This window comes from Spermophilus citellus, assembly GCF_964194105.1.
Source record: "Spermophilus citellus genome assembly, chromosome: 6".
Lineage (NCBI taxonomy): Eukaryota > Metazoa > Chordata > Mammalia > Rodentia > Sciuridae > Spermophilus > Spermophilus citellus.
This window is the reverse complement of record NC_138187.1, coordinates 27,252,099-27,279,259: the sequence shown is the minus strand read 5'-3', so window position 1 is coordinate 27,279,259 and position 27,161 is coordinate 27,252,099. Positions and strand designations below refer to the sequence as shown.

The window sequence follows — 27,161 nt, the reverse complement described above, 5'->3', positions numbered from 1 at the left end:
TTGAACCCAGTGCCTCAAGGCAGCAGGTGCTCCATCACTGAGCCACAACTCCAGCCCAACAAGGACTCCCTGAGCTGACCGCTCACCTGCCTTAGAGGCTAGTTTACAACTCATCGGGCTCCACAGACCATGAGTCACCAGCATGATCCTTGTCAGACAGAGGACAAGAGCCCACGTACAGATGGACTTCCCAGTGCTCCAACCCTCCACAGACGTATGCTCAATAGGGGCTAAGTTATTCAGCAAATAACTCATGGCTAATTCTTATTTAAAAAAAACCAAAAACCAAAAAACCAAAAACCGCAAGCACCTCCTGTCTGTCTAGCACGTGCTGAGGCCTGTGCTTGCTGTACATCTGCAATGCCCCTGAGGGCCAAAGCCTAGCACACAGCCGCCTTGGAGAATGTTTCCACGGGCCTCCACTTAAGTTAGTGCTGGGAGCTGTGATGCAGCTCAGTGGTCAGCACTTGCTTAGCAAGCGCAAAGCCCTGGGTTCCGCCCCCATCGAGTGTAAAGAAATGAAGAATAATGAATAAATACGTAAGTGTGGGACTTGGACCTTGACATTCAATTTTGTTCCTTCCGTTCTTAAAAGTACATTGAGGAAAACACCCATGTGTCCACCAAAAGGTGTGGGGGCCAACTGTGATGTATCCGCCTTAAAAAGGAAAGAAGCTAAAAAAATAAAATAAAAAGGTAGGGGAGGGAAAAAGTTTGACACATGGTACCACGTGGATGAACCCCGAGGACAGACATTAGTGACAGCAGACAGACATGGGAAATCTAGGACAGCGTGGTTCAGAGCGAGGGAACCCGAGCTGGAGGCCAGGAGGGGCTGGCCAGGGGAACGGGCAGCTGCTTCATGGCATGTCTTGGGGTGATGGAGAGGTTCCCCTTCTTCCTTTTGAGGTGTTGGGGTGAAACCCAGGGCGTTGAGCATGGTGAGGGCAGCGGATCTCAAGGCACCGGTGAGTAGGAAGCTCGTGGGTCACGTGGACACCTTGCAGTGCCTGAGACTAGGCCCCTGATGCTCTGGGTCACCAGCCGACCGACTCGGGCCCGGTGACACCAAGTGCCAATGCGCTAGCAGCACAGTCCCCCAGTGGAAACCGCAGGGGTCCCAGTGGCTGGGATAGGAAGCAGCCCCCATGCTCTGGAGGAATCTGACCCCGAGACACTCGGCCCAACCCCCGCCCTCTCGCCTGCACCTGGCCCCCAGCCGTCCTCCCTGCCCAGGGCTGGTGCCACTGTGCGTAGCCTGGCTGTGTTGCCCACAGTACCCGGGGGCTCCGGGTGGGCGGCCTGGACACGCCCCGTCTCGGTGTCCTCCAGTCTTCCCTGGAAGCCCTTTGGGAAGAATGAAGACCACGTGTGGCCATGACGAGGCTTCTCACCTTCGACCTTCACGTGGCCTTTGGGGTCCTCATTTGTGTCTGCACAGACCAGTTGGGCAGACTCTGGAAAGGAAAATGTCTAAAATGACCTTCACTATTTAGTGACCTCCAGGTGTCCCCATGGTCCCAGTTCCCTGAGCAACATGGGGCTGATCCCGGCATCTAGAGTGTCTTTTCCATGCATCGTCCACACGGGGAGATGGAACTGTCCAGGGGACAGTATAGGATCCCCTCCTAAGGGCTCATCTTATAAAGGGACTGTCCCCCCAGTCCTCCTGAGCAGAAGACGGATAAAATCCTTACCTGGCTAGACATTAGACACTAGATCCCCAAACTCAGGCTCTTCTAGCAGCACTGGCCTAAAATTATACTAATTCTTACTAAAGACAGAAAGGCTAGCACTCAACACAAATGCCATGGACTTGGCACTGTACTGTAGGTATGTAGTACGTCACCTCTGGGGGAAATGCATGAAGGGACCTGGGACCTCTCTGGGGAAGGAAGAGGGGGAGGGAGGAGGGGAGAGAGGACTTTAAAAAAAAGAAAATGCTTCATTTTTCTAACCTTCCATTGGTAATTCCGTTTCCATTTCTTCATTGCTTGTGGAAGAACAGTCTCCTTCTGAAAGGAAAAAGAAAACTATGACCAAGGGAGAGATGCGAATTTAAAAAGAAGCCATCGGCCAGGTGGGGTGGTGCACGCTGGTGATCCCAGAGGCTCGGGAGGCTGAGGCAGGAGGATCACAAGTTCAAGGCCAGCCTCAGCAACTTAGTGAGACTTGTCTCCAAATTAAAAAAATAAAAAGAGATGGGGACGTGACTCAGTGGTAAAGTGTCCTGGGGTTCAATCCAAAAAACAAAAAACAAAAAAAAAAAAAAAAAAAAAAAAGAGAGAGAGAGAGAGAGGGGATTGAGTGGTGAAGTGGGAAGTATTTTGGAACACAGAGAATATTTCACAATGAACTCAAGCGAAATGCCCTGAGGCACCTCCACACTATACACTTAGGGGAAATCAGGCCCATCTTTGAAGTCAGGCTATTCACCCGCGTGGCCGCATGCTGGGTCCTAGGTCAGCAAACACGGGCCTCACTCCTCTGCCTGCCTTCAGAGGGGGCGATTACGATTCACCACCTCACACAGAGGTCAGTACCTGGCACGTGGTGCTGGCAGTAGCAGGGGTCCTCTGACTCCTTCTTGACGGACACGGCTTCTGTCTTCAGGGAAATCCCTGTGAGTGCAAGGAGACCTAAGGTTAGGTGGGGGTCAAGGCCACCGGGTAACTCCACACTGTGGGGGACTCGCTGGAGGGCACTTGTCTACGCACACAGCATCATTTGTTGGGCCTTCAGTTTTGAAGGCTCCTGGTGCTGAGTAACTTTGTGTTTTTCTCGTGTTAATCTGTCTTCTGTTACTGAAGCTTCCACCATGAACCTAGTGACGGGAAGGTGTTTCTTCCCTTGCTGGCATTTTAGCCTGAATGGTTTTCATTTCAAACATGCACAGTATTTGTAATAAACTTTTTAAAATATATTTTTTAGATGTTGATGGACCTTTATTTTACTCATTTATTTACCCAGGGCCTCACACGTGCTAGGCAAGTGCTCTGCCACTGAGCCACGACCCAGGCCCCGGTAGTAAACTTTTTAAAGTTCCAAGTTATCAGACACTTTTATTAGACAATTCGAATAAAAGCAATCAATAAACCTGTGTGTTCTAGCTCTGCTGCCAAGAAAAATTCCTTTCTAATTGACCCAGAGCACTGAAACCCGCTTGACAGTGAGTGTCTGAGATGCTGATAGGAACAAGCTCATTCAGCCAAGAGAGGAAGGGAAGGGAGGAGGGCAGGAGGGAGGGGAATGCAAAACTGTAGCTGCCAAAGCCTTTGCACAAATATCCCAGAGGGAAAGACTGAGGCCTGATCTCGGATCCACTCTCGCTGCACCGTGGAACCCTCAGTGGAAAGTCACATGATACTGACAGGGAACGGAATTTGCTCAGTCGAACCACATCTCCAAGGAGAGGCCTCGACCAAGGAGGCCCACGTCCAGGCAGGTGGGGAGGAGGAGGCAGCAGAGCTGGGGCCAGGGTCCCTCAGGGCCTGGGGAGACGCCGACTGTGGGGAGCAGGGTCTGAGACTGGGGTCTCGGATGACGTCGTGCCTGTGGCATGCTTGGTGCCCGGGAAAGTCTCTGTGCAAGGGTGCAGGGTGCGGAGCTGCTGTGGCCATGGCCTGCAGGAGGAGGCTCTGGCTGGAGTCTCATCAGCGGGACCTTGATCTCAGGCGCAGCTCCTGGGAACGGAGGGACTTCCTGCTCGTCAACCACAGTGCTTCACCAGCTCCCTGCTCCTGAACCTGCCTGCGTGGCAGTAACTCCAACAATGGGCTTCCTTGAAAGGCGCACAAGCTCCGGACATTGCACACTGCGACTGTCCACGCAGATGGGACAAGCCGCCCACTGTTGCTAGCTCTGTAGCTTTCGTGACGCCAGACAGTCAGTCTTCCAGCTGATGGTGAGACACACATGACGGCTGGTGTCACCCTGAGGCTGGCTTCTCCAGCAGCGCAGCGCTCAGCTCCGCCTGAGCCCAGCTATCATCTGGCGCCTAAGAGTCTCATTTCCTCGTTCCCCTTCTCCCCTCGCTAGAATCTGCTAGTGGCCACGTTGTTCGCCGCAGCCAACAGGCCCCACTCCCACTGCGGGTCCTCCTGGATCTCAGAGGAGCCTGTCCCACTCTGAGGTTGGAACTGGCCAAGTGCTGCCCAGCCGCTGTACTCGCCTGTGTCCCTCCATGTCCCTCCGCTGACCTCACCCAGAGCCCCTGTTGCGCTTGGGTCTCCAATGTCCTCCAAAGCCCAGTGTCAAAGGCTTGGCCTGAGAGGAGCCACTGGAGATGGAGGCCCTGGAGCCACCTGGGAGGCCTTTGGATGCCTGCGGTGCCCCAGGAGGCCGTGGGCTGGGCTCTGTCCTCCTCCAGTTCCCTGCTTCCTGGCCACAGGACGAGCCACATCTCCCCACCACACTCCACGCTGGGCCGCCTCGCCACAGGCCCAAGAAATGGGGCCAAGGGATCATGAACCCAAATCCTCAGAACTGTGCACCCCATAAGTCTCTTCTCAGGAACTGATGATCTCAGGCCTTTGTCATGACAAAGGCTCTCACAGCCACCAATGGGACCCACGCCTGTTTCCAGACCCAGGTGAAGAGGGAGCTCAGCCCAGGCTACGTGTGGACAGGACACGAGGGCTCCCTCATGGAGAAAGGACACTTGGTGATGACAGACGGGGAGCCTGGCCAGGGATGCTGGCCACTGTGTCCCTCTCAGGGACACACCAGTCCTCTGGGGGAGGCTGGAGGGCTGACTTCTCATTTAGAACCACTGAGGCCTCCATTCTCCTGTTTTCTCCTCCTCCCCCTCCTTTATTTATTTTTTTATTTTGGGGGGAGCACAAGGGTTTGAACCCAGGGCACTGGACCACTGAGCCACACCCTAGGCCTTTTTACATTTTATTTAGAGACAGGGTCTCACTGAGTTGCTTGGGATTTCACTAAATTGCCGAGGCTGGCTTTGAACTCGTGATCCTCCTGCCTCGGCCTCCCGAGCCCCTGGGATGACAGGCATGCATCACCAGGCCTGGCCCTTTTTGAGATTTTGGTCTAAGTTTTCTGACTCCCATGTTTAAGGCGTTCCGTGCTTTCCCACCCTTGGACTGAACACTGGGTTCTTAACAAGTCTCCCTTCTGTCTTTAACATGTTCCTGTAACTCGTGCTGACTGTCTTTTCCTGAGGAGCTGGGGGCATCTCCTTGTCCATCAGAGGGGCTTGGCCACTATACACACAGGCACTAGAACGTTCCGTGCTCCTACGTCACAGAACACTTGGAGATGCCAGGCCTGCGAGGCAGACAAGATGCTTCCAGAAATGGATGCTGCTCCCCGGTCGGTCAGGCTGGGGTTCCCAGCGCCCGCTCAGGGCTCCACTCACTCCCCACTCAGGCTTCATTTAAGTAGAAACAAAATAAAACTCTGTCCCCAGACACACCTGCTCAAGGACACCTGAGTGGCTGCGTCCACTGACCTTGAAGGCGCTCTTCCAGATATTTGGGTCAAATATGATCACAGGTTAAACATCCAACTCTGAAAAGCTCCAGAATCCAGAGGATTTTGAGCGCTGACATGAGCTCCCTGGTGGCAGATTCCACACGCAACCCCACGTGATGGCAACACTCGAAACACAGGCGTGCCGAAGACACCACGTAAAACCACCTCGGCTACGCGCAAAGATGTTCCTAAAACGGAAGCGCCTTTCCTGTTTCACCTCCGCTCCTGTCCCCAAGATGTCTCTTCTCTGTCTCAGCTTGCGTGCGTGTACACACACACACACAGACACAGACACAGACACAAACACAGACACAAACACACACACACACACAGACACACAAACACACACACAGACATACACACATATTCTAAAATCCCACAAAATCTAAAGTCGGAAACATCTGTGGTCCCAGCATGTCCAGTAAGAGACACTCCACCTGGATCCTTCAAACAGGGCCTCGGTCAAGGCTGATGAGTGTCCAGCCCCCTCCTCTTTTTAAAGTAAAACCAAAGAGAGTCCAGTGGTCACACCTGATTCTGAAGACCTACCAGAATCGTCCATGGGTTCGGTTTTCACGCTGATGGCACCACAGCTGAAAGGAGAAGGGGTCTGGTCAAGACAGGCCACGTGAGGACTGGCCACAGGCTCCTGGGCCCGGAGAGCCCCAACGCCCTGGATCCCCAGCCCCCAGGTCCGACCGACCCTGAATGCTGAACTGCCTTAACACAAACGTGCTGGTGACCCGCTGCAGAGTCAGAGGTGCCCGTTACCTAGCCTGGATGAAACCACTCAGAATAAAATTAGCGACACAGCCCTTCGTATTGGACTGGAAATGTTATGACTTCTAAAAAGTTACCACTTTGTGGCTGGATATGGATGCCATTTGTCCCTTACCTTTCCTTTGGTGACAGTACTGCTCTCTCAGAGTCTGCTACCGTCCCATGGGCACCTGTGCAAGAATAAAAAGACGTGCTGGTCCCTCTCAGCCCTGGAACTGTGACCAGGGTTCAGAGCTCTGTCACCTGGGCTGGGTGGGGCTCAGTGGTGGGCGCTTGCCTCGCATGTGTAGGGCACTGGGTTCGATCCTTAGCACCACATAAAGTAAAATAAAGGCATGTGTCCACAATAACTGAAAAATAAATATTAAAAAAAAAGAGGGCTGGGGATGTGGCTCAAGCGGTAGCACGCTCGCCTGGCGTGCGTGTGGCCCGGGTTCGATCCTCAGCACCACATACAAACAAAGATGTTGTGTCCACCGAAAACTAAAAAATAAATATTAAAATTCTCTCTCTCTAAAAAAAAAAAAAAAAAAGGCTGGGCTGAGTGAAGAGCACTTGCCTAGTAAGTGTGAGGCCCTGGGTTCGATCCTCAGCACCACAAAAAGAAAATAAAACAAAATAAAGGTCTGTGTACATCTACAACTAAAAAAAATTAAAAAAATATATTGTGTCCTAAAAATATTAAAAAACCCCAAAAAACAAAAAAAACAAAAAACAGTCCTATCAATGAAAGCAAATGCAGGAGAACAGAACACTCCTGGCTCAAGTCATCGTGGGAGGGCGGCGGGGAAGGAGGCCCCCTCGGGTCAGACCCTGTGTCCAGGACCACGGACTTGAGCAGAGGCTCTGGGGCGAGAGGGACAGATGGGCTGGCCTCACCCTCCGCCACTGGGTGCTCGGACAAGGCCCTGAACTTCCCCTTTGCCTCCTGGGGAAAATGGTGGTTGTGGAGGCTGATCACATTCAGCCCTCGAGGCCACGGGCTCCAGACCCATCACTGTGGATTCGGCACCAGACAGGCCCAGACTTGGGTCGTCACAGCAGAGCCACCACCTGCACTGCTCAGGGTGGCCGTGAGCACCAGGGGGTTCTCTGCAGACACTGCCTGGGGAAGAGCTGAGCTTCTGCAGGGCTTCTCTGGCAGAGGGTCCTGGCACCGTCCCTCACGGACCCCAGGGCACACTATGTACGTGAAGGGACTTACAGTGCCCAGCCACTAAGCTCTGGTATTGTCCTGCAATGAAGATCCGAGCTGCCCGGGAGGCTGGTCACCTGGTCACCTGCCACCCTATTCTAGCACGAGTTAGCAGAACGCACGATGGCCCCGACATGCTGTCCGTGGCTCAGGGGAGGCGAGCCAACCTGGCTGGCCTGTCCTGTCTTGGTGGAGGCTGTGTGGCGCCCTTTTCAGTCCTGGTCCTTCGTGACAGCCCCAGGTCAAGGGCTTCGACTACGCCCCGGAAGGACAGCGTGAGGAACTGGGAGGTGGCCAAGTGCGGCCTGGAGCTGCTCGGGCACATGGTCCCCTCCTCAGCCTGAGGCCGAGGAGCCGTGCGGGGCCTGGTGCCAGTGGGTGCTGGGCACCCACACAGTTTTCTGGCTGGTCTGTGGGTGGCTTCCCTCGAGAACCGACCTGTGCAGCCCCGGCTTATCGCAGGGGCCAGGGCCAGGGCCAGCTCCTCTCCAGCCCCTCCCAGGCCCGGGCCCCCTGCAGCCGTCCTAACAGCATAGAGGCCGTCCCTGGCTCAGCTAGGTGGTCGCACTCCTCTGGACCACAGCAGCACACCTAGGTCCCCTCTGGAAGCCAGCAGTGCCAGCATCCCAATATGGGGGTGCCTGCGCCACACGCTTCTGTGGACAGGGAAGAGGTGGCCTTACTGCCCTCTGGGGAGGCAAGCAGGGGCCTGGGGGCAGGGTCACAGCTCTCCTGGCTGCACATGTCCTTCCCTAAGCTCAAGTCCCTACAGACGGCGCCCTGACCCTGCTCGCCGAGGAGGAAGCACAAGATGTGCCCAGGTGCGAGTTTTAAGGAGAAGCAGAAGGTGCTCGGCCGGTCAGTGCAGCCAAGCCGAGGGACAGTAGCTGTCACTTACCCAGCTGGCTCTCGGGACCTAGGAAAGGTCTGCAAGAAAACCAACACCGGTTACCCGTCCGCAGCACACCAGCACGTCGCACCGCGGACGGTCCCCTCGTCAGGGCCACAGGACACTCAACAGCCAGTCAGCGAAGCCATCCAGGCAGCTCTAAGCGCACCGCGGGGAGGGCACGGGCGGGTCACCTGTGTATGACGAACGAGATCCCCGCTCTGTCCTCCAGGATGCGCTTGAGGGTGGCGAGGTCGTAATTCTCGGGGTGCTGAAAGGCGAGCCCCTCTGGGAGGCCCTGCACCTCCACAGCCGCCTGGTCGCGCAGCATCTGCTCATATGGGACGGGCACCATTGCCGTGGTCCCCAGCGCCTTCCCTAGAGGGCAAGCCGTGGACGGCATGAGGACGCTACCCGCGGCTGGACTTGGTGTAACCAGTGAGCCCAGCTGGTGGCGCTGGCTTTGATCACACATCAAAAGCAGAAAGCCCCTGTCCCTCTCCCTCCCGCGTGCTTTACCCTCAGCCTTCACCTCCGGGAGACGCCCAGCTGGGGTGGTGTCGGACTCCGAAGGGGCAGTGAGCCCCCAGGCATGAAGCCCCATTCCTCAGAGAGATGTCACCTGAGACCCCTCATAGAGGGATGTCACCTGGAGGACCCCAAAGTTGAATGTTCAGACCCCTGCAGGGGACGGACATGCTGAGGTCTTTGGAGGAGGAACGAGGCCCTGGGGTGCTGGGGGTCACGGAGGTGAGCTGCGCGGGCGCCTGCCGAGGGTTCTCCCTGTGTGCTGGGGGCTGAGCCCAGGGCCTCCTGCAGGCACTGCTGGGCTGTCCTAAGGTCCCTGGGGGGCACGGGAGGTACAGAGACAGCTGAGGGGAGAGGGGCCCTGGACCCAGTCTTGCTGGGGGCTCTGCGAGGGGACCAGGGCAGGAAGTCCGGTCAGCACAGAGGGGCTGGATTGAGACAGATGCTGCCGAAGGACACTCAGCCTGGACCTGATTAGTAAGTGGGTTTAAAATGCCCATAATGCCCTGGGAGCCATGCTGGTGGCTGTCACACCCTGTCCCTTAGTGACCAGAGGGCTCGTGCTCGAGGCGGGCTTTACCGTAACAGAGGCAGAAGTGGTCCCCGACTGCTTTCCTGAGCGTCTCTGCTTCTCCTGGGGACGCCTGTGGCCCGCGGGCAGGGCGGGGGGGCTTTGCCTCACTCGGCTCCTCCACGAGGCCTGCCGCAGACCATGGGCAAGGTCAGCACACGGGGCCACCGGCTCCCTGCTGTGGGCCCCACTGCACCCACCCCACAGTCCCCACTGTGCCCACCCCACAGTCCCCACTGCGCCCACCTACAGTCCCCACTGCGCCCACCTACAGTCCCCACTGCGCCCACCTACAGTTCCCACTGCACCTACCCCACAATCCCCACTGCACCTCCCCACTGCATCTCCCCACTGCACCTCCCCACTGCGCCCACCCCACAGTCCCCACTGCACCCACCCCACAGTCCCCACTGCGCCCACCTACAGTCCCCACTGCGCCCACCTACAGTCCCCACTGTGCCTACCCCACAATCCCCACTGCACCTCCCCACTGCACCTCCCCACTGCGCCCACCCCACAGTCCCCACTCCACCCACCCTACAGCCCCCACTGCGCCCACCTACAGTCCCCTCTGTGGGTGTTCAAAGAAAGCTGGAAAGGAACAAACAAAACCAGGAAAGAAAGAAAGAAAAGAGCGAGCCGGGTGCAGAAATGCACACCTGCAATCACAGGGACTGGGAGGCTGAGGCAGGAGGATCCCAAGTTCAAGACCAGCCTCAGCAACTCAGTGAGACCCTCCCTCAAAAAATAAAAAGGGCTGGGATGTGGCTTGGAGTTAAGAGCCCCTGGGTTCAATCCCTGGTACCAAAACAAAACAAAAACAAAACAAAAAACTAGTGTAGACTTTTATGAACAGGACACAGCGCACGCTGCAATGAATCTGCTGATACAGAGACCTGTAAATAGTCCAACCTGGAAAGACAGACTAGAGTTTGAAGACATTTTCATCCCAGAAATTCGTTTACCATGCTGTGGAAAGTGGCGGTCACTGTGAGGCAGACCACCCCTCTGAACATCTGGGCCTCCAGCCACGGCCGCTCCACAAGTTTACAGCTGGTTGTTTTAATCAAGATGAAGTCAGGGGGTGGAAACTGTGAAATCATTTGGGCAGGGAAAGCTTAAAAGGATGATCAACTAGTGATAAGAAATCAGTGCCAAGGGGTGACAAGAGTGAGGGACAGTCATGGCAGCTGAGGGCGCAGCTGGGAGGCTGCCTGGGCAGCTCTGTGCTGCAGGGATTCGCGGGGAGGCCCGCTCTGGAGTGCCTGGGGATCCTGAGACGTGAGGGCGGCCGGCTGGGAACCCACAGAAGCTGCAGGAAGGCCCCGCGGAGCCCCGGGAGGGGAGTGCCACCGGGCATCCCAGATGCTAGTGTCACTGTGCGCCTTGTAATCCCAGCTGCTGGAGAGGCTGAGTCAGGAGGAGCACAAGTTTGAGGCCAGTCTCAGCAACCTAGTGAGACCCTGTCTCAAAGAATAAAAAGGGCTGGGAGGTGTGGCTCAGCGACTAAGCATTCCTGGGTTCAATCCCTGGTACCAAACCAAACCAAACCAAAAGGAAGTTATTCCAGTGCAAGATGTATCAAAATTCTCAGTATTTGGGACACCTATTGTACCCCTACCTCTACGTGGTGGAGTACAAAACAATTGGAGGACCCCACCCCAGTAATGAAGCTCCTTCCTTAGGACAGAAGTGAAAGAAGGGATTATGTGCCCAGAGTTCTGGTCTGTCTGGGGTCTGCCTGAGGCACTGGTTTCCGTCCCACTTGATTTATACTGATGAGGTTTGCACCAGAGTTTGAAGCCACTGAAAACAGAACATGCAGAATGTTAAAGCAGCAGTTCCACCATCTGGTGACAGGGAGAGCAAGGTCAAATAAGGCTTGAGAGGTCCTGGAACCTCCAGCCAGGCTAACTGGTGAGGCCTTCCCTACACAAAGTCCACATGCAAAGACTGAAACAAGTTGATGTTTTTCAAAATGTCTAAACACCAGAACAACAAGAAATAATTGATAAGCTATACAAAGAAACAAGGAAACATGGCCCAAAATAATGACATAAAATTTCAGAATTAGATCCAAAAGAAATGCAGATCTACAAGCTGCCTGACAAAGAAATGAGAATAATTATCATAATGATGCTCGATGAGCTAAGAGTACAGATAAACAATTAAACAGAAACAGGTAAATAATGCATGAAAAAAAATAGAACACCAACAAAGAGAATTTATAAAAAGAATCAAACACAAACTCTAGAGTTAAAAAATACAGTAACTGAACTGAATAATTCATCAGAAGTATTCAACAGGGCTGGGGATGTGGCTCAAGTGGTAGCGCGCTTGCCTGGCGTGCGTGCGGCCCGGGTTCGATCCTCAGCACCACATACCAACAAAGATGTTGTGTCCGCCAAGAACTAAAAAATAAATGTTAAAAAATTCTCTCTCTCCCCCCCTCCACTCTTTCTTTAAAAAAAAAAAAAAGAAGTATTCAACAGCAGACTTGACTGGTCCAAAGAAACAAGGGGGAGCATGAAGGAGACAAGCTGTTGGAAATCATTGAGTAACGGAGCAAAAGAAGGAGGGAAAGGAAAGGGAGATTAAGGGGGTTGAGAAATTCTATTAAGCAGACCAGCACATGCACAATGGGAATTCCAAAAGAAGGACAGAGTTTATTTGAAGAAATAACGGCCCCAAGCTTCCCAAATCTGAGGAGGAAAATCAGATTTTTTTTTTCAAATTCAAGAAGCTCCATGAACTCCAGTGGGGATGAACCCAAGAGCCCCGCCCCGGTGCACTGGAGAGCCCCGCCTGAACTCAAAGGCGAAGGAGAGGGTGGAGGTGGGAGAGGAAGGCGGTTTAGCACACACAGGAGATTCCATAAGACCAGCAGCAGCTTCTCAGCAGGAATTCTGCAGGCCAACAAGAACAGGCTGATGTTTTCAAAGTGCTAAAAGAAGAAGAAAAAAATAAACTGCCAACCAAAAACCTAGTATTTGGAAAAACTACCCTTCAAAAGTTGGGTTCTACCTAGTGTATGATTCTGTTGTATGAGATGTCAAAATAGTAGAACTCACAGGAATGGGGAGCGGGCTGGGAGCCGGCAGGCCTGGGGGCGCTAGGAAGAGGGGTAGTTTACTGGGTATGAGGTTCAGACTTGCAAGATTCAGAGATCAGAGATCTGTTTCACAACAATGGAAACATGCGTGATCCTGAGTAGTTGGATTGTAGGTAGGCGCCACACACCCAGGTTAGAGATTTTAATCCTCCCTTGGTCAGGAACAGAATAAGTAGGCAAAAACCAGAAAGAGTGCAGAACAATATTCGACAACTGACCTGTTTGGCCCATTAACTGCACAAGCCAATGTTCTTTAAAGTGCACATGAAATGTCTGCCAATACAAATGATATGCTGAGCCAGACCTCAGGTTTTGATAAATTCAAAAGAACTGAAATCACCTGAAGCACCTTTTTAGACTACAGTGGAATTTAATTAGAAATCAATACTGAAGAAAGGCCCCACGTAGTCAGAAATGAAGCAAAATGCTTCTAGGTCAAGTCAAAAAGGAAGACTCCTCTTGCCCACGGCCTGTGCGGGCTATGGATTTTGGGTTCCCCTTGTGTGAAGTGTACCAGTTGAGAAACATGGTGAAAATCACAGACCCAGAAAGTAATTCTCAAAAAGTGGGGGCAGGACGGCTCTAGGACCTAGCGTCCTGCTTCAAACTGGAAGGAGAGAGAGAAGAGCCTGCATTTGCTTTATTTATACAAGGGGGCTTCAAGGGATTTTCACAGAATATCCTTTTGCCAAATAAGACAGAAGGAGGGCCGTCCACGCCCAGCAGTAACACCAGGGTCCAGAGCTAAGAGCAGCCTCTCTAGCCGAGGGAAGACTGAGGTCACCATGTGCTTTGCATGATCCATTAAGTGAAAGAAGCCACAAAATGACCTGCAATGCCTGACCAAGATCTCCCAGGCCCCGAGGCCGAGTAGAGGTTTCCAGTAGCTCAGGGGTGCCCCCACCCCCAGACTGTGAAGGTCAGAAAATATTTTCAGCTACCTGATCACGAAAACCTATCCCAAGTGGAAGGCAGCTAAAACATTACCTCGAGGGAAAATCCTAACTTTAAACACATGAAATGGGAAAAAGTCAGTGACCTAAGCTATCAAACCAAGAAAAGAAAAGCAATTGAACCCAATAAAAAATACAGTATGTCAGTAACAAAGAGGAGAATAGACATAACAAGGAATAGAGAGAAATAAACAAGCCAAACATTGGCTATTGGAGAGCCAGGTGGTTAGATCTTTTGCAAGATGTATTTAGGAAAAAAAGGGAAACAAATTATTAATATCGAAACAAAAGTGGAAATATTGATATGTATCTCCAACATACAGGCATTAAAACAAGACAGCAGAGATATTACGAAACACGGAGACACAACACAGACAGGATGTCTTAGATGAATAGATAAGTGTTTTGCACTAAAATCGTACACACATACCCCTGGCCAACCTTTGGAGGCAGCTATATGAACTACACAGATGTGCAAACACACACACTCACCCTTATGACCTCTGACAAAACTGATGAATATATTTCCTTTTTGTGCACCAGGGATTGAACCCAGGGGTGCTTAGCCACTGAGCCACATCCTCAGCCCTTATTTCACTTTTTATTTTGAGACAGGGTCTTGGTAAGTTGCTTAGGGCCTCACCAAATTGCTGAGGCTGGCTTTGAGCTCACCGTCCTCCTGCCTCAGCCTCCCGAGCCACAGGGATTACAGGCGTGCGCCACCACACCTGGGTTTTTCCTTTTTTGATTCCAAGGAATACCGACCTGCCAACTCGACCCTCCCTCCTCCTAGAGATGGCCACTGCACAGGTGTCAGCTCTCACACCTGAAGTCGTTCTGACAAGGGCCACAAGTGCTCACTAATTCCCCAGGCACTTGAATACGCCGTGGCCTGCTCAAGGCCCTGAAAGTCCCAAAGAGCCGATGCGGTGGCGCACTCCTGTAATCAAAGTGACCCAGGAGGCTGAGGGTTGCAAGTTCCACGCCAGCCTCGGCAACTTAGCAAGACCCCATCTCAAATAAAACAAATAAAAGGGCTGGGGGAGTGGCTCCGTGGTAGCGCAGCCCTGGGTCCGTCCCGAGCACCACAACACGACACAACACAACATGACATGACACAACACGACACAACACGACAACAAACATGCTTAGGACAACACGTGAAGCTCAGAAGATGGTAAGACACAGCCTGGCCCCCACGCATGTTCAGGTCTGGGAAACACGAGGGGGAGCGTGAACACCTACAGTATCTGGCGAAGTCCTTCTGCAGATCCTTCCTGGCATTGACGAAGGTGCATCCCCTCTCGGTGCCCACCACGAACACGTCTGTCTCGTACACGGCGATGCAGGCCACCTCCACCTTGGACTTGGCCAGCTCCTTACACTGCAAGAGAAGCAGCGAATGGCGTTGTCCAGACACGGGCAGATCTGGAGTTCAGGAGAGGAACCAAAAGTAGGTAAAGGAAGGAGTATCTGAGCCGGGCGCAGTGCCCACTCCTGTGACCCCAGAGGCTCGGGAGGCTGAGGCAGGAGGATTGTCAGTTCTAAGCCAGCCTCAGCAACAGTGAGGCCCTAAGCAACTCAGGGAGACTCTGTCTCTAAATAAAACACAAATAGGGCTGGGGGTGTGGCTCAGTGGCCGAAGGTCCCTGAGTTCAACCCCTGGTCACTGCCTCCCCCCAAGAGGAATATCTGTTTGGAAAGAGAAAAAATCACCATGAAAAAAATTATGGAGCAAATACCATGTCACGAAAGCCGGAAAGGAAGGTACATTAAGGTGCTACGCGTCCCTCCGTCAGGGCTTCTCCTGACCCTCTGGATGCAGACTCTTGCTTTAACAACAATTTCACAACATTATTTTGCATGGACGGTGGAGAGAGCACCTACTATTCCAACATGGCCCAACATGCTAATCATTCACAACCGAGACGCCAGGTTTGAGAATTCAGACAGACACCTCGATGTTTGGGGCAGTGCTGCAGGTTCCTGTCCCAACAGACACAAGAATCCCCAGAGATTCTACAGATCCTCCACCTGCAGATGCTTTATCTTAGTGGTTGGAGAATCTTCTGGGCCAGCTTCGGCCTCTGTGCATCGGAAACCTCCTTTATCCTCTACACTCCATACCCTGTAGCTGGGCATGGTGGTGCACACCCAAAATCCCAGCAACCCGGGTGGGAGGCCAAGGCAGGAGGATCTCAAGTTGGAGGCCAGCCTCAGCAATTTAGGGAAACACTATCTCAAAATAAAACACTAATAGGGCTGGGTGGGGATGTAGCACAGTGGTAGAGCACCGCTGGGTTCAATCCCTGGTACAGACACAGCGAAGTACATGGAAGAAAAATCACCTGTAAACCCTTTACCAAGAGGAGCCACCACACACACCTGGGAACATGCACACATGCAGAGATGTGTGTTTGTTTTGAGATGGGACCACACTGTGTTGCCCAGGCTGGTCAAGAACAGCATACACGTGTTTAAAAACAAAATCGGGATTGTACTACTGAACATAGGCTGGTATTCTGATTTATTACCTTGACATTATTTTTTTAATATTTATTTTTTAGTTTTAGGTGGACACAATATTTCATTTTTATGTGGTGCTGAGGATCGAACCCAGCGCCCTGCGCATGCCAGGCGCGCGCTACTGCTTGAGCCACATCCCCAGCCAACATTAATTTTTGAGCATTTCTCAAAATACAACTAAATGATCGTGAAAAAAATGACCTTTAAGTGAATACATGATATTCTACGCCACACACACCCTGGCTTAGCCGTAACATCATTGAGGGGTTTTGTTCCTGTTATAAATAACAGCACTACGACCAAGGGCCGTGACGGTAAATACTCTGGGCATGTTGGGTCATTTCCAGGAGACAGACTCTTCCCGGCGGGACACCTGCACGAAAGAGTATAAATTCTTTTTAGGTTCTTGACAGCACTCTGGAGAGCGACTCCTGCTGTCACTCCAACCAGATCACTGACAAGGGCGGTGGACAGGAGGAGCTCTCAGGCCTCGGCAACCAGGGGGCAGAGAGCTCTGCTCCCAGGGACAAAATATAGACCACAAAGCCAGTGGCCCCCCACCCCGCCCATGACCTCCTCCCCGTCTCTGCCTCCTATAGTTACCACCCTAATAAACCCCCAAGGTGGACAGTGGCTTCGTCTACTGAATAGGTCGCATCTCTTGTGACCTGATCATTTCACCTCTGAATGTTCTGTTTTTGGGGTGAGGGGGTACCAGGGATTGAACTCAGGGGCACTGACCACTGAGCAACCCCCCCAGCTCTATTTTGTAATTTATTTGGGGGTTGTCTCACGGAGTTGCTTAGGGCCTCACTTTTGCTGAGACTGGCTTTGAACTCACCATCCTCCTGCCTCAGCCTCCTGAGCTGCTGGGATCACAGGTGTGCGCCACCGCACCCGGCTGAACATTCTTACACCAGCTCACATCTGAGCTTCTGGAAGGTGCCTCGCATCCCAATCACAGACCTGCCACCTTGCGGTCACCAGCACTGAGATCTGGGACTTGTGGGCCAAGAACAGAACATGGAAAGAGAAGACCAGCAGCTTCCGTGGAGAAAGGTGCAGGCAGACAGATGGACGGGAGCCCTGGGAGGTGCGCACACATCCCTGCCCCATCTCCCAGCGTCAGGATGGTGTGGGGGCGGCTTTGGGTCCTGTCTTCGCTCCGGCTGGTGAGAGGCAGGGCCCTCCTCTCCTGCAAAGCTGGGCAGGACCAGCCTCCTGATCCCCAGGGCACAACCTGCGCCCACCGTGTAGGTATGGCCTGGCGGAAACGACCCTAGGTTAGGTGAGTGCAGGGCAGCTCTGACTCACAGCCGGGAGCGGGGCTGGGGCCACAGGCTAGGGATCTGCTGTCCAGGGCTGCTTGGCCAAGCGCAGGCCAGTATGTGGCTCGGAGGCTCGAGAGCTGGACAGCCCGCATGTGGAGGCCAGCCTGGGTCTAGAGGCTTGAGGACCAGGAGCGCCTAGGGCAGGGGCCAATGTACAACTGCCCCTCCTGGGGGTGGACTTTGTGCCTAGGAAGAGGACGTCCTGGAGATGGACGAGGTGACCGCATGGTGGAGGCCCCAAAGCCGCTAAGCTGCAGTCTTAAAATGGCAACTTGTGTGTATGTCTATTATCCAATGTTAGGATGAACTACAGAATCACCAACAGTTGCCTCTGCAGTTTCCGTCACCCCAGCCACCCAGTCCCCACATGAACTGCGGCCAGTCTGCCCCCGGCCTCCCTGCCTCTTGGCCCCTGGACTTCCTTCACCCAACTTCCCGGGGCTTCGCATCACACACCCAGAGCTTGGCGATCGGCCACCACGCACTTCCCAAGCCTGTCCTGACCACTTCCCTCGCTCTGCTGCAGCTGGCTGACCTTCTCCACGTCCTTTCCAGCTCGGGCCTCGGACGACCGTCCCCTGCTCTGCCCCACCGTGGTGGCCTGGCTGCCCCTCCCCTGAGCCTGTCCCTGCCTCTCCTGGGTAACACACACACACAGAGCTGGATCACTGTCCCCTTCCCACACAGAAGCCAAGATCTGGGAGGGCCTCGCCATCCTCTCAAGTGCTGCAGGACCATCCCTGCGGGGGCCTGGCCAGGGCAGCGGAGCCCGGGACGGGAGCAGGGGCCAGTCCTGCTTGGCGCCTGTCGGGCACCTCTGGCCCTCTGGGAACAGGGCCCAGGAGCTCGCTCCTTGGGTGTCAAATAAGCCCTCAGCCAATCCCGAGGGTCCCCACTCCAGATCCTTAACTGGTCACATCTGTGAAGTGCCTGTGGCCAGGGGAGGGGACATTCATGGGACCTGGCGATGAGCACCTGGTGGTTATCTCTGGGGCCACAGGTCAATCCACTGAAGGTTGCTTCTGAGTGTGAGTGTGCACGCACGTGCGCACACCTGTGGACATGGGAGTTCCATATTTGGTATTTTGCCAACTGACCCACCGATGTCCCTAATGGATAAGGAAAGTGGATGTACATACATTAAAGTCAGCATTTTTATTCTGTTTTCTGAACTCAGTATTTTGGCCCAGGATCCAGTCCAGGCCACACTTCCTATCTGGCCGTCCCCTCTCAGCCCCCTGGGACCTGGGCAGCTCTCTTCTCTCCGTCTGTCCTGCGGACCCCGGGACTCTGTGGGATGCCCCTCGGTCGGGATGGTCAGAGGCCTCCTGGTCAGGTCCCTGCTGCTGCAGAAACCATGGCAGTGCTTCTCCCCTTAGGTGCACCAGCTCAGGAGGCAGCTGGTGTCCCTGTCCCTCTGTCCCAGCACTGCAGACCTCTGACCCCTGCCTAGGTGGTAGCTGTCAGGTTTCTCAACTGTGAGCTCCTGACTCTGCCTTTTAAATCAGTGTCTCTGTCAGACGCGGAGGTTTATAAATTCCTCATCCAATTTTAACCACCCAGACAAAGTTATGTCGTATTTATTTATTTTGCAATACTGGGGATTGAATCCAGGGGCGCTCTGCCACTGAGACACACCCCCAGCTTTCTTTATTTCTTATTTTGTGACAGGGTGACCCTAAATTGCTGAGGCTGGCCTTAAACTTCTGATTCTCCTGCCTCAGCCTCCCAAGTCGCTGGGATGACAGGCATGTGCCATGGCACTTGGCATCAATTTTGCTCTGAATTTAGACAAGAAAAATATTTTTCAAAAGATAACAAAGAAGCCTGGTACGGTGGCGCACACCTATGATCCCAGGGTTCAGGAGGCTGAGGAAGGAGATTGTGAGTTCAAATCCAACCTCAGCAACTTAGTGAGGTACTTTTTTTTTTTTTTTTTTTTGAGAGTGAGAGAGAATTTTTAATATTTATCTTTTAGTTCTCGGCGGACACAACATCTTTGTTGGTATGTGGTGCTGAGGATCGAACCCGGGCCGCACGCATGCCAGGAGAGTGCGCTACCACTTGAGCCACATCCCCAGCCCCCTTAGTGAGGTACTCTGCATCTCACCAAGACGCTGTCTCTAAATAAAATATTAAAGAAAGGGTGGGGATGTGGCTCAGTGGTTAAGAATCCCTGAGTCCAATCCTCAGAACCAAAATACAAAAAAAGTCAACAAAAGTACATCTCCCGTCCAGAAAGCCCACGCGTATACGATCACACCCACGTTCACAAATCACAATCTGACAGCACAATCTGACAGCCTGCCGTCCTCTGCGGAGAACAGCCTTTCACACACAAAATGCAAACACTGGGTCAGAATTCCGTCTTCAGAAGTTGGCTGGATTATACTTTTCAGCAAAAGAGACAGAAACAGGTCAACATCAAAAGTGACACGGGCCGGGTTGGTGCACAACTGTGATCCCAGGGGCTGGGGAGGCTGAGGCAGGAGGATCACAAGTTCAAAGCCAGCCTCAGCAACAGCAAAGGGCTAAGCAGCTCAGTGAGACCCTGTCTTTAAATAAGATACAAAATAGGGCTGGGGGTGGGGCTCAGTAGCTGAGTGCCCCTGAGTTCAATCCTTGGTACCCCCCTGCAAAAATAAATGACAGGAAAGTGCCCCTCAATTCTGTGTCAATAAGGACCCACTAAGGGACGCGGCAGAAACACAGATCACCTCACCATGGACTCGAGGGCAGACATGAGGAAGGTCACCACCATCCTGCTCTCCGAAGACTCCTCATCTTCAACGGGCAGGGTAGACATCGCTACCTGGGCCATGATCCCTGTGCAAAAGAAGCAACAAGGACATGAGTGACAGAAACCAGGGACTCAGCACACTTCAGAGCCATGAGGCGGCCACCAAGGTGGCCCAAACCATCCTTCTGCACTGAGAAGCTCACCCTTGAAGAACACAGAGAGCCTGGCTGAGACCCTGAATGGGAAGGCTCCTAGGGAGCACCTGATACCTGTTCCAGGGACAGCATTTTTCTTCTATGATCCTTAATTGTTCAGAGAGGTTTTTTTAGCCCTTTATCAGTAGATACAACTTGTCATCATTGTGCATTTTTCCAGATAAACTAGTTCTGAAATCTGTTAACCACCTGTATTAGGTCGTTTCCTGTTACTATAACAAAATAACTGAGGCTGGATATTTCATTTTTTTAAAAAAGAGGTTTATTTAGTTCATATTTTTGGAGGTTGAAAGTCCACGATCAGGTGACCCCATCGCTTCAGTCTCTGGTGAGGGCCTCATGGCGGATGGTAATCACAATGGTGGGAGCATAAGCAGAGGATTGAGTGGGGAGACAGGAAGTGGGAAGCAGGGAGAGGGTGGCCTTGCTCCTTTAATAACCACCTGTTTTGTAGGAACCAAGTGAGTTCCTGAGAACACAACGGGAGTCCTCCTGAGGGCAGCGCCCTGCAGACCTCCCACCTCCACTACAGCCCCCACCTAGGGTCCCACCACCACGGGCAGCCTGCCCTCCAGCGGGGGGGTCTTGGGGGCAAGACACACCCTGCTCAGCACCAGTGCAGGCTGCTGAACTGCCTTTGCCAGACACCTGTCCTTGCTGGGCGGCTGGAGAGGCAGCTGGCTCTTCTCTAAGACCTTTGCTGGATTTTTGATTGGGGGTTTAATTTTCTGTCTCTTTTTGGTGCTGGATGGAAGCCAGGCCTTGGGCATGCTGAGCACACGCCCCCCCCCCCAAAGAGCCGCACCCCAGCCTCTCTTGGACTGGTGTCACTGACAGAAGCGTCCCTAGAGTTCACCTGCAAGGTGACTCGGACACTTTTCAGGCTCCCTGAAACCTCGTCACATACTTGGCTGGTGGCCTCGCAGGTCCTGGGCTGCTAGACGCCACAGCCTGACCACCAGTTGTTGCCGATGTGAGCCTGCGTCCATGGCGGCCCCAGAGCCAGCCCTGCTGCCACACTGACCCAGCGGGGTCTCCTACTCCTCATCCGGGCAGGGTGTCAGGAGCTGCAGTGCGTGAAGCCCGGAGGACTGAGACCTTCAAGGGAATGGCATGTCCCAGGCCCCACCCACCCTGCCCTGAGTAAGCTGTGCCTGAGGCTGAAGGTGGGAACCGCCCACAGAGTGGACATAGCCATTTCTCCTCGCCTCTGCAGGTGACCATGGCTTAACAGCTGCGTGGTGGGGTGCCTGTCGAACTCTGGACAATTCTTTCCATAAAGTCTCAGCAAAGCCTTCCTCTGAGACACAGAGGGAGGCTGCTTGATGGACACCTGCTGGCAGCAGAGGAAGGACCCCACTTTCTGCTAATGATATCACAGCGATCCCTAAGAGGACTGTGGCTGGGCTCAGTATAAGAGCACCTCCCAGCAGGTGCAAGGCCCTGGGTTCCAACCCCAGCAGGCAAGCAACATATAGTCATGGTGGCACAAGCTCATCCCAGTGTCTCAGGAGGCTGAGGCAGGAGGCTCTCAAGTTGGAGGCCAATCTCAACAACTTAGTGAGATCCTCAACAGTTCAGTGAGATCCTGTCTTCAAAAAATAAAAAGGACTGAGAGTGCTGCTCAGTGGAAAAGTGCCCCTGGTTTCAATATCCAGTAGCAAAAATAAAAACCCTTGAAAGAAAGAGAGAGAGAGAGAAAAGCAGAGGGCTAGGGGTGTGGCTCAGTGGTAGAGGTCTTGCCTGGCACGCACCAGGCCCTGGGTTCCAACCCCAGTACCACAAAACAAACCATGCAAGGTGGCACACACCTGCAGGCCCAGCACTGAGAAGCCAAGGCAGGAGGACTGCAAGTTCAAGTTCAAGACCAGTTTGGGCAACTTGGTGAGACCCTGTCTCAAAAATAAAATAAAAAAGGGCTGGGTCACTTTATCAGTGAAAAAGTACCCCAGGTTCAATCCCAGCAGGGCAATAAATAAATAACAAGTGTACTCTAATCCCTGGGGTTTACTGCAGCCTTAGCATAGCCACAAGTGGAGGGAAGCCCATCTCCTCTGTTCTGATGAGGCACACGCCAGGCCTGACAGAGCTCGGAGACAATGACATGACTGAAGGGAGCTAATGCCTGTCCCAAGAACATTCTCCCAAGAAGCAGTCCCCACATTCTAATCAGGCTAAAGACTGCAGGGAATGAGTCTGTACTCCAGCATAAAATCTGCTGGAAGCTATGGTGGTGACCTCCTTTCCTATCACCTCTAAGGTACCAGTGCATTTATTTAGATCACAGATTTTATATAGTAATTAACTTCTGCTTTTTTAAAAATATTTTTTAGTTGTTGATGGATCTTTATTTGGTGTATATGTATGTGGTGCTGAGAATTGAACCCAGTGCCTCTTGCATACTAGGCAAGCGCTCTACCACTGAGCCCTAGCCCAACTTCTGCTCTTCTAAAACTGGAAATGTAAACTAAAACTAAATAAAAATAAAAATAAACAGAACCCAAACTCGCCAGCCCCCTGAACGTCCCAGCTGTCCCAGGACTCCCTCCTCCTCTGTGCGATACTTCACTGGAGCAAAGCAAACCTCCAGAACAGGGTCAGCCCTCCACAGCATGGGGGTCAAATCCGGAGGCCGCCTGGTTCTGTGAATAAAATGTCACTAGAACACGGCCACACTCACTCCTTTGTTCACGGCTGCCTTCCTGCAGCCATGTGTCAAGGACCCCATGGCCCAAGGTCAAAAGTACTGACAGTTCACACAAACTGAGTTTGTCACTTACACCTGGAATGTCATCTGCTCCATCTAGTAAATCTCTGAGATCTTGAAAGAGAAGCCTGGTTGAGTCTTTAACATTTATTTCAATGTTTTCTTTTCCAAAGCTCCATTCTTCGGGTTTCTGAGGGCTTGGTTTTAGCTACCAAGTTCTGGAGGTGCCTTCTCCCACTCAGCTCAGGTCTACAGGGTATGAAGCTACAAACTCAAGTGCACCTGTTCACCACTCGATTAAAATGTACCAAGCACCGGCTGGGTGACAACTTACACTGGGGGCACGAAGGGGACTCAAGACACAAAGGAGGATAGAATTCAACTCCTGTGCTCTCAAGCAAGGCAGGCTGCATACCCAGGGCAGAATCACAGGCAACAGAGGCAAGAGAGAGCGGGACACCCCGTCCAGGGCACATGGGGACAGTGAGCAACTGTGGGGGGGCGAGGGAAATGAAGGCACCTTCCAAGCTCTGCAGCCCGAGGAGGAGGAAAGGGACTGTGCAGGCTGAGGCCCTGGGCTCAGGGCAGCAGACCTCAGGGGCTAAGCAACACACAGGAGGGGCAGGGCAGGATACAGCTCAGCAGGGGAGTGCTTGCTGGGCCTGCGCAAGGCCCTGGGTTCAATCCCAGCACTTGGGGGAAAAAATCAGGAAGGCCGGAAGAACCAGGATGCACTCTGAATTGTTTATCACTGCAAATCACCACCAAGAAAAAAGGAAAAAGTCTGCTCAAGTCGTTCAGCTGCAGCTGTGAGCTGTCTCCAACTGGCCAATTTCCAATTTCATACCCAGACATCTGTTTAACTTTAAAATTATCAGCACAAAAATAAAACATCTTTTTTTTTTCCCTTAAAACACACAAAGGTCGACTCACATGCTTTTATAGAATGGCTATTATCAAAAAGACAAAAATAGCCAGGCTTGTAATCCCAGCTACTTGGGAGGCTGAGGCAGGACTGAAAGTTGGAGGTCAGTTTGGGCAAAGGAGGAAGAAGGGCTTCCAAAATAAAATTACAAAGAAAGGGCTGGGAGTGGCGCTCAGTGGTGGAGCGTTTGCTTAGCATGTGTGAGGCACTGGGTTCCACCCCAGGACACACATACGTTTTAAAAAAGAAGAAAAATGTACAATGCTGGTAGGAATTCCAAAAGAGGGGAACTCATACACTGTTGGTGGGATTGTGAAGTAGTACAGCCACTGTGGGAAACAGTATGGAGGCTCCCCCCAAATCTGGAAACATATGCTCCATATGCTCCAGCAATCCTACTGCTCGGTGCACATCCGAAGATCAGAATCTGCACTTGTATTGCAATTCTACAGCACCGCTGGCAATAACTGGAATAAGGAACCCTTCCAGATGTGGAACAGGAGATGGTGGATAAAGGAAATGGGGCACATATACACACTGGAATATTATTCAGTCATGAGGAAGGACGTTCCGTCACTTGCAGCAGCATGGATGGAATTGGAAGACTATGTTAAGTGAAATGGGCCAGGCACGGAAAGGAATGTTCTTAGATTTCACAGTAGACAGCAGAGGCTGGCAAGAGTGTGGGAGGAGGGACAGAGGGACGGCCAACAGTAGGTGGATGTAAGGAATAACTTCCAATGCTCTGTAGCACAGAAGCTTAATTACGGTTGACAACAGTTGTGTATTTTAAAACAGCAGAGAATCCCGAATGTTCCTAATACAGAAAGGATAAGTACTTGGGGTGATGTCAATCACCCTGATCTGGTCATCACCACACTCTGCAGACACGTATGAAAAGGTCACACTGTACCCCTAAACAAATACAATTATGCGTCAATTAAGAACAGGGCTGGGGATACAGCGCAGCTGGTAGAGCGCCTGCCCCGCAGGCACAGGCCTTGGTTCCATCCCCAGCACCACAAAACGAACAAAACGAACACAAAGGACAAACAGCCTGGGCTTGGAGCGGACAACACAACCCCGGAGGCTTCTGTCCCCCTGGAACTCGAAGCTGGAACCGCGACGGGTCGCACTCCTGGCTTGAGCCTTTCCCTCCCCGGATCGGCCCAGGGTCGCGGCCGTCAATCAGCTCCCCGGTCGCCCGGCGCGCAGCAGACCCAGACAAAACCAACCCGGAGTGAGTGACTCCGGGGGCGGAGCCCGAGCAACGACGGCGGCCCCGCCTCCCCATCCGGCCAATCAGGCGCGTCGGCACGCAGCGCAGGCGCCCCTCGTACGCCAGGCGGAGCGTGACCTCGCGCGCACCGCGGCCTGGCTAGTCTCTACCCCCACCCCCGCCCTCGCCTAGCCAATCAGAGGGGAGAGGGCCGCGCGCTGCGTGCGTGCGTGCGTGCGTGCGGCCGCGTCCCCGCCGCAGGGCTCCCGCCCCACCCCCACTCCCGGCCTGCCCGCGGGGATGGGGTTCGGGGCGCGCCTGGGGGCCGGGGCGGCCGAGGGCTCGCGCCCGCCGTGCGCTGGCCTCCCCCGCCTTCGGGAGCAGGACTGAGGCGGGCGCGCGCTCCGCGGCGGCGGCGAGGCCGGATACGCACCTGGGGACGCGGGCTGCGCGCTGCCGCGGGGTCCTGGACCGGGGGCGGCGGCCGGCAGGCGTGCGGGCGGCGGCCCTGGCTCGCGCTGCTGTGCGCGTCCGTCCCCTTCCCCGCGCCCCTTTTTGTTTGCGTCCGGAGGCGGCCTTGCGCGCGTGTCCGCAGCGCCCCAAGTGGGCGGCGCCGCTTCCGGTGCTCGCGTCCCGCCAGCTGCCCGACCGCGTCGCCTGGCGCCCGGTCGCAAGCCTCGAGGAAGGCCGCCGGTGGTCGGTCTCGGCCCGGGCGTGCCCGCCAGGCCTCGGCCACCCGCCAGGCCCCTCCGCCCGACGTCGCAGTCGCGGCGTTCGGATTAGGTTGCGGTCCCCGAGGGTCGGCGGACCGTTTACCCGTTGCCTAGATGTAACGTCGCGCCTCGTTGACACTTTCAGGAAACCTCACGATGCGTTCACAGCTGAACGGAACTGTCCCCCCCAAACGAGAGATGGGGTCTTCCTGTGCGGCTCCGGTGGCCTCAAGCCATCCTCCCGCCGCAGCCTGCCGAGGGGCCAGGACCGCAGGCGTCCCCCTAGGCCGTGCAAAGACGCTCCTCCTGTCCTAGTCCCTGGCGGCAGCTCCTCCTGTCCTCGTCCCTGGAGGCAGCTGCCCAGGTCCACGTGCACGTGCTAAGGTGCATGTTTCTTTTGCAAAGAGACGGGCTCCCGCATTGCTAGCATTTCTTTCTAGTGGCTGTCGAGGATTTATTTACTAGAAGATGCCCTACCCCCCCCCCCAAAAAAAAAAAGTTATTTCAAAGCAAAGACAACAACCCAGCAGTTTGTTGGGAAGGTGTCTGCTCTTTATGCATTTTAACAAGAGCTGTTTGCAAAGCTTTTATTAGTTACAGTCCATCCTCATTCACAGCTGTTCCCTGAAGTCCCGGGACCCTTGCTCCTAGAGATCTGGGCGTCAGATCTGGATGGGGCCTTTCTGTGAACCTGCTAATACATGTGTTTGTGGGTTTCTATGGAAGGACTCTAGTCGATGTGCATTGTTGACCCTGAACTTAGAGCCCAAAGCACTGTAATTCATGCCACATCCAGTCCATCTCTTTCTCCGTAGGCGGTAGTCCACATCGCAGCAAAGCCCTGAAATCTGTCTGTCTCTGTCACACACACATACACGCAAGAAAAGTATGTGGGAAAATGTAACATTAACTAGACCAAGAAGCAAATCTTGTTTGTAATTTAGAGGAAGACAGAGCCTCGCCTCTGTGACCTCTGCTGCGCACCTGCAAGGCGAGCACCTCACCCCTGGGCAGGTCTTCGAATGCCTGGGGAAGCACCAATAAACTGTAGGCAAATCCATCAATGCAGAATTCAGGAATAATGAGGATTAACTGTATTGCCAAAAATTATGAGAGGACAAAACTCTTACATTTCTCTACTTAGACCTGGACGTGATGGCCTAATCTGCCTTAAAATCTACACGATAACCCATTCATTAAAAAGAAAAAAAAACATGTTTTCTGAGTGGTTTGAATCTCTAATTGGTGCCAGGAAGGTAGTGTG

At 53.4% G+C, this 27,161-nt stretch overlaps 1 protein-coding gene across 4 annotated transcripts in view; it reads right to left on the bottom strand.

Annotated features, from left to right (window-relative positions):
• Window positions 1–26,194, bottom strand: part of LOC308650893 (general transcription factor II-I repeat domain-containing protein 2B-like) — a 32,720-nt gene extending 6,526 nt beyond the window's left edge. The window contains exons 1-11 of one of the 4 annotated variants that reach the window (XM_081297387.1): window positions 25,618–26,193; window positions 20,101–20,204; window positions 14,767–14,905; window positions 9,466–9,585; window positions 8,552–8,735; window positions 8,367–8,395; window positions 6,389–6,443; window positions 6,043–6,086; window positions 2,544–2,621; window positions 1,959–2,015; window positions 1,281–1,457 (exon numbers count right to left, since the gene is read on the bottom strand). In XM_081297387.1, the coding sequence (XP_081153513.1) occupies window positions 1,281–1,457; window positions 1,959–2,015; window positions 2,544–2,621; window positions 6,043–6,086; window positions 6,389–6,443; window positions 8,367–8,395; window positions 8,552–8,735; window positions 9,466–9,585; window positions 14,767–14,905; window positions 20,101–20,199 (982 nt within the window). In that variant the 5' untranslated portion in view covers window positions 20,200–20,204; window positions 25,618–26,193. Of the gene's footprint in view, window positions 1–1,280; window positions 1,458–1,958; window positions 2,016–2,543; window positions 2,622–6,042; window positions 6,087–6,388; window positions 6,444–8,366; window positions 8,396–8,551; window positions 8,736–9,465; window positions 9,673–9,739; window positions 9,849–14,766; window positions 14,950–20,100; window positions 20,205–25,617 lie in introns of those variants that run through there. The other 3 variants (XM_081297388.1, XM_081297389.1, XM_081297390.1) reach the window with 3 other exon arrangements.
• Between the last annotated feature and the right edge of the window lie 967 nt (window positions 26,195–27,161).